Source organism: Pollicipes pollicipes, unplaced genomic scaffold, assembly GCF_011947565.3.
Source record: "Pollicipes pollicipes isolate AB1234 unplaced genomic scaffold, Ppol_2.1 Scaffold_4568;HRSCAF=5377_pilon_pilon_pilon, whole genome shotgun sequence".
Classification (NCBI taxonomy): domain Eukaryota; kingdom Metazoa; phylum Arthropoda; class Thecostraca; order Pollicipedomorpha; family Pollicipedidae; genus Pollicipes; species Pollicipes pollicipes.
In genome coordinates, this window is record NW_023596516.1 from 10,271 (window position 1) to 17,255 (window position 6,985).

The 6,985-nt window shown below is 52.4% G+C and overlaps 1 protein-coding gene and 1 long non-coding RNA gene across 2 annotated transcripts; both read left to right on the forward strand.

The window, feature by feature from the left end:
- Positions 1 to 773: 773 nt before the first annotated feature.
- LOC119097846 (uncharacterized) lies at positions 774 to 2,598 on the forward strand. Its single transcript, XR_005094203.1, has 3 exons — positions 774 to 798; positions 1,989 to 2,183; positions 2,547 to 2,598. It is a non-coding gene; the product is annotated as an uncharacterized LOC119097846 (long non-coding RNA).
- A 497-nt stretch (positions 2,599 to 3,095) lies between these two features.
- On the forward strand, positions 3,096 to 5,792 carry LOC119097845 (maspardin-like). Its single transcript, XM_037220796.1, has 5 exons — positions 3,096 to 3,110; positions 3,391 to 3,437; positions 4,391 to 4,502; positions 5,162 to 5,409; positions 5,681 to 5,792. The coding sequence occupies exons 1-4, from the start codon at positions 3,096 to 3,098 to the stop codon at positions 5,375 to 5,377; spliced, it is 390 nt and encodes a 129-aa protein (XP_037076691.1). The 3' UTR covers positions 5,378 to 5,409; positions 5,681 to 5,792.
- The last annotated feature ends 1,193 nt before the right edge of the window (positions 5,793 to 6,985 follow it).

Genomic DNA, 6,985 nt, shown 5'->3' on the forward strand with positions numbered 1-6,985 from the left:
TAATCACCCAATGCGACCATTACGGAAAAGATGTCTTACCATTTCAGGCCCACGTGGTATTGTGGCTTTGCAACAAGTGTGCAACTGGGTATAGTTCAGATGAAACATCGTAGTAAGATCATTCGATATGATCGCCGGAAAAGTCTCGTTTACTGATTGTGGACGGTTTTCCGAGCGTATCCAGACCGTTTTATGTTGGATGGCTTTGACAATGACATGTTGTATCACCGAAATAACAGAGTGGTCAGCACATGTCTCCATCTGTCACACGTACCACGTTTGTACGGTTTTGGTCGGTCTTGCTACCGCCAGCCACCGAGGCAGCTTGTACAACGGCATCTTCAATCCCCAATGCGATAGAATGGTCGATACATGTCTCTATGTGTCCCTTGCGTGCGCACGTATCATGTTTGTGCCGTTTTGGCCGTTCTGGCGTCCCATGTGCAGGAAGGTTCTTTACTGGACTTGGAGCAACCCAGCCTAAGTGGCGCTGCCTCATTGGTGAGAATGGACCCGAAAGCGATGAGACGGTCGCTACAGCTCTGCCATTTTCACACACGTTCACACGTGCTACGTTTGTGAAAGTTTGGTTGGTCCAATCTTCTGGGAGATCCGTTGTTAGACTTGGTAGTTATCTACCAGCCAGCCGCCAGCCGCTTCCACGCCTGCTCGGGGTGCACCCTGCCGCCGCATTGCCGGGCGAACGGTCGGCGGCCGCCCGCCGCCTGGCGGTGGACGGCGCTAAAGACTCCCTTGGTCAGGGCAATGGTACACACAGGGCGGTGGAGCGCCGTTATGGTACCCGACCTTCCAGGCCTGCGGGGGCGGTATCGATCCGTGATGGTTGTTAGGTGAACTGGACTATAGCATGCCAATGCGTGCACAGGGATATTCTACATGTTGCCCTCAAAGGTGTCTGTGACGCGTAAATCATTAAGATGCAAGGAGCTCACTTTTCTGCAGCTTCAGAGGGGACAGCATTGAGTTGTGTTTCTGCTGTTTTGTATTATTTTCAATTTATTTTCACATAAAATTGGCTGTGATAACAGTGCTGAACTGTAATGACAGCAAGGCACTAAGCATAAAGGGATGTAATTACATTTAGGCCTATCTTTTTGAGAGGATGAGTTTTTTTCTAAAACTGCCCAAAATTATTTTTACATCATAATTTGCTCAAACATTGCCTTTGTATGTGTTGAAATTAGAAATGGCTATGTGTGAAACTTTTCACAGTCTGGTTTGTCATGTACATGCACTCAAATGTTCTCTTGCAATGTTGCAGCTTTGCTGACATGTTTGGTGCACAGTTTTTAAAATTTCTATTTAATTTCCATCCCATGGCACTTTCCAGTCTGGTCGATGTTTAGTATGGATAATTCCTCTTAACTATTTAAGCCTGGAAAAAATTGAATGTTGCTTGGTTCTACTAGCATGCAAAATTATGTTTTAAAAACTACAATTGGTTAGAAAGAGCCTCTGGTGCCATTGCCTGAATGGATGGCCTCCTCAGATGAATGTGACAGAAAGGATAGAACTAACATCACTATGAACCAGAGTGATCATACCTTACATTGCAGTTGAAATTCAAATTTCTGGCATTGCTGTGGTCTTCATGCAAAAATGTCTCTTGAATCACTCTGTGGTAAATAAAGTGAGCATGGTGCATAGTTCTCAATCTGTTCATCAAGAATCACAGATTATTTGTCCAATGTAGTCTGTGGGCTATGAAGCCTGAGTTATCATCAAGGCTCATGGAAAATTTGCTATAACTGGCATGGTTTAATGGCTATTTTGGTGTGTAATTTCAGCCATAGTCACAATTTTGTTATTCATTTTTTACCCTGCTTTATTTTGAGATGACAGCTGTGTAGGGTTGTTAGAACTTTGTCAGGATATCGATATCAGTAATATATGATATTTATCTGTGGTATTCAGGTATAATTTACATAAAGTATTCAAGTTGTTAACAGTTTGTCTTTTCCTTTCAGGATGTGTGTGGTCTAGGTGGCAGTAAAACCCAGCTCCTAGAACATAGTATTTGACTTGATTGGTGTGTCATATGGTGGATTCACGTTTCTCTGAAAATAACCATGCAAAGCAATATATCCAAAAGTGAAGAGTACCTGGCCTTCAGAAGCTCAGTGCCACTTAAAAGTGTTGTTGTGGATTATGATGACAGCAAGGTATGCTGCAGTGTCAGTTGCACAACTATGATTGTTTTGACTCCACTGTGTATGCGACCGTCATTGCATTGGATATTTTTGCAGGCAGAGTACCGGGAATGTTTTGCATATTAACATTTGATTAAGCAATCCCATTGTGTCATGTTGTGAAGTTCAGTATTATTAGTCTTTACTTTCATTAGGCCAATCAAAAATGATAAACCACTCAGTCAGTTACTGCAGACATCTTACTTTCTGTGTCTGTGTGATGTGTTTTGCCACTTAGATATGAAGGCTGTATGATGTGGGACCATGTTCTGACACCTGCCCCACCATCTTCCCTGCCATCATCTGACTATATGAGTGTGTGGCATCTGCCATCAGGTGTGGAGGCTGTATGATGTGGGTCGCGCTCTGACGCCTGCCCCATCGTCTTTCCTGCCACCGCTGAGTGGCACAGCTGACGTCTACTTCCGCCAGGCTGCTGAGCCTATCCAGCCGCGGCTTCCGCGTGCTCTCTCCGTGAGTCGCCGCCGCCGACTGCCCACGGCCGTCTCTCTCAGCCGGCAGCTGGAGAAGACGGCCGGTGCACGGAGAAGAAACCGTGCCGCCGCACGGAGAACAAAGAGGGTCCAATTAGCTGATCCCGACTGCTGTCATTCAGGTTCAATCATGTGCTTTTGCTTAGCCACATGGACTGGGTGTACTCTGTACCGTATGTTTGTCTGGGTATCATTCTCATGTTCTCACTGAAGTCAAGGCAAGTGTGATTTGTATCATTGCTTGTATTCAAAGTCTGTCACCTATCCTGTCTGGTAGCATTGTATCCAGGTTTTGCCTTGTCAAGTAGCACCTCTGTGTTGAAAAGTTTGTTTTGTCCGGCCTGACCCACTGCATCCTAAATGCCTCATCGGAAGGGTTGGCGAACGCGTCATGCCGCTACTCATGGTAATGGAATGGACTGTGCGCTTGTGTTAACCGTGCCGCCGCACTTCTCGTTGGACCGGAATTGACCACGTGCTGACTAATGAATCCCTCCCTCTCACCAGGTGTCGTACCCGGTGTATGGACAGTGCAACGAGTTCTGTGAGGGTTTCCGGCGATTCTGGACGAGCTCGGCCTGGACGGGTGCACCTGTTCGGCTCATTTCTGGGCGCGTCTTGGCACCGAAGTTGCCGCCGAAGAGACGCGCCGCTGTCCCCGAGTTGCTTCGCTGCCTGCTCTGCAGGCGTTCGTCGACACGCGCATCTACAAGAAGACGGCCGTCTCGCCTTTGTGAGTGCCCTCGTCACGGGAGTTGAGCACGGGGGCTCGGAGATAGCTCGCGCTGTAGGGGCCTGGTCTTGTGGTTGGAGCGCGGGGTCGTTCGGGTCGTGATTGTGAGCGAGCATGGCTTTGGGTCTGAGTTCGCGTTCTGGTGTGGTCGGTCTGAGTCCTGGGTCCACTCTTTCCCCATCACATGAAGCAGAGTCATTGACAATCATGTTTGATTCCTGCCCGATCTTGTGGTTCCTGCTTTGACTCGGAATGCTTTGATAAGCTGAGTGCGTACATGACCTGTGACATTAAAAAGATTAATAATCTGTTCAAAAGAGTAATAATCTATGTGAAAGATTGATAATCTGTTTATCCCGAACCGCCAGTAAGAGGGCCGCACACAGGCGGTTTGATATCAGAGTATCTGGCTTAGTGATAAAGGTCAGCAATAATAAAACTGCCGAATGTTAGCCTTGATGCAATCCAACCTGACGTAGCTTCGACAACCTCGTACTTGGTATCGCAGCAAGCCATCTTTAAAAGAATAAACAGTTGTATAACTGTCAAACTGTCAGTATGATAAGTAACAGTATAATAAACAGTTGACGCTCTCTGGTCTCGAGACACGTATGCCGAGAGAACGCCGTCGTCGTTGCGGGCGAGTACACGCTGCGTAACATATCACATGACACTGAGACAGAATGGACCAGTGCCATAAAGCTTCCAATGGTCATGAGGCTCGATTTCACTATGCGCGTGCTCAGCGGAAGCGTTCTCCAGGTGAGGCAAGTCCTGAAGACCGTCCGCCATCGGGCACCGTAGCGCGCGTCTCTCCACCGTCAAAGCCTCCCTCCTGGAGTGTTCTGAGGACGGCTGGCGCGTGGGCAGCCTGCGCTTGTGAGCGGCGGCAGTCTGTGTGTGGGAGCAGTTGTCGAGACGTGGGTGCTCTGACGGCGGATGGTGTCCCACAGCTACTGGCTGGTGCCCGGCCTGGTGCTGAAGAACATGGTGCTGCAGGGTTTTCCCAGCCACGAATGTCTGCGTCCCGACATCGCCGACTCCTTCGACTTCATGGTGGATCAGGCAAGGAGATGGGCGCTAGGGCCTGGCGCTGATCGAGCAGCACGTGTCCGCGTGCCACTGTAGCTGCGTGTGGTGCGTCGCCAGCATTTGCTACCGAATGTGATGGCACGAATTATGTGGCACCACGTGGATCGCTGCCCCCCCCCCCTGCCTCTGACGTCTGCTGTCCTTTCGCCGCCCCTGACTCCTTGTCCCTGCCGTCCTCCCGCTGTCCCACGCTCCTTGTCTCTGTCTGCCGTCCTCCCGTTGTCCCTGACTCCTTGTCCCTGCCGTCCTCCCGTTGTCCATGACTCCTTGTCTCTGCCGTCCTCCCGCAGCCCTAACTCCTTGTCCCCGTCGTCTTCCTGTTGTCCCTGACTTTTTATCCCCGCCGTCCTCCCGCTGTCCCTGACTTATTTTCCTTCTGCTGCCCCTGACGTTGTGTCCCCCTGCCGTCCCCAACGCTGGCGCCCCGCCGCCGTTCTCGACGCTGTGTCTGCCGTCCTCGACGCTGTGTCTGCCGCCCTCGACGTTATGTCCCTGCGCTGCCCCTGACGCTGTACCCCTGTGTGCTGGCCCTGACGCTGTACCTCTGTGCTGGCCCTGACGCTGTACCCCTGTGCTGCCCCTGACGCTGTACCGCTGTGCTGGCCCTGACCCGGCGGTCCTCTGCCGCGCAGCTGTCGCAGCTCAGCCAGGCTGAGCTGGCGTCGCGGCTGACCCTGAGCAGCGCCGGCTGCCGGGTGCAGGCCGAGCGTCTGCGCCACCTGCCCGTCACCCTGCTGCAGGCGCTCGACGCCACGGCGCTGACGGAGCAGGCACGCGCCGAGGCGGAGCAGTGCTACCCGCACGCGCGCTTGGCGCACCTCAAGACAGGCGGCAACTTCCCTTCCTGACCCGGCCGGACGAGACCGGCGTGTTCATACAAGTGAGAGGCAACGTGAAACTGTCGAGGTTTGCGGAAAATTGGCTTTTTTATTTATGCAAATTGTGCTGGCTTGGAGCGTGCATTTGTTAGTGTAATGTAATGTACAGAAAGGTGGCATCGTGATTTGTCCTGCACATGCTTCAAAGGGCATGTTCGCCTGTTCTCTCGCCCCAGTCCGTGCCTTCCCGACCTGTAAGGCTTGTGTCGTCCGGGCTGACCCAAATGAGACGCGACGTGACCTGACCTGTGACGTCACCGATCGGCTTGGCAGGTGCACATGCGACCGCTGCTGGGCCCGGGCCCGACGCGGGAGCAGCAGGAGGAGATGGCGGAGGACGGCCGCCAGCCGACGTGACCTCTTCCCTCTCCCTCTGGCCAAGCCGCGAGACGTCGGCCGGTTTGGCGAGGTGAGGTCGTGCGGGCGGGCGTGCGGTGACTGAGGGGTGCTGCGACCGGGCTGGCCTGGCCGACCGGCGCCGAGCGGCCCCCGGAGCACGTGGGCAGCCGCCGCGGTGCGGACGCGGGCGGGCGCCGCTGCGGCCGCGCGGCCGGCGCACAGGGTGTCGGCCGAGGACGGTACGGCGTCGGTGGGCGAGCGAGCGGACGTATCCGAGCACTGACACGCCGCGCGTTAGAGGTGGTGATAATCTGGAGGGCGACGGCGGCGGCGGGGTTAGCAGCGCTGGTCGATCGGCAAGGACGCAGGCACTGAACATTGCCTCGCCATAGAAGGAATCGTGTTCGTTTGCAGCGTTCGGTGGCTCCAAATTGCCTGTGTTCGTAACGTGGTACGAGGGTGCCTCTGTGGCGTCATGCTAAGAGCTTTCCATGAGGTTCCCGCCTTTGAATACCCCAGGCGAATCTGGGCACGCGCTGTTGAGTTTTACTTGCCAGTATTATTCGTAGAAAGCCGATGTCCCCAGTCCGCGTGGACGGAACTTCCAAGCCGGATGCCCGAGTATGTTTCAGGGGGCTGATGTTTCGTGTATGTTACTCGGCGTGCATCGGTTTTGTTGTATGTTACTGTTTATTATAATCTTACGTGTTAACCTGGGATGGTGTTCTCACCAAGTAATGGTGATGACATGGGTCACACTGTGCTTTCCGTACTGGGTTGTACTTACGAACGCGGTTAGGTCAAGCGCCAAATGCAGGTGATGCCTGATTTGTTTTGTACTCTAGTGATAATAAATATATCCTATGCAACACAAATGTGAGCACTGTCGATAGATGGAATTTTCCCCAAAATATTTGCGAGAGCACTCAGAATAGTGGATTTGGCATTAATTTGATGTACACAACATTCACAGGCTCTTGCTACAGCCAGCACGGAATCAACGTGATACGAGCGCCCAACCTTGAATTTGTGTACGCTTCACCTATTTCCCGTAATTTTGCGGTATTTACGTATTGTAGATATATTGATATGCTTTGGGCAGAGTCAGGCGACAGTGACCCCACTTGGGTTTTACCGCAGCGCTTTTGTTTTTGTGGTTTCTTTGGTTCCATTTGGATTTAGAGCCCCTCAGCCAGCAGTGACTTTCAGGCTCCGGGATAAAGGGGAGTGGATAACGGT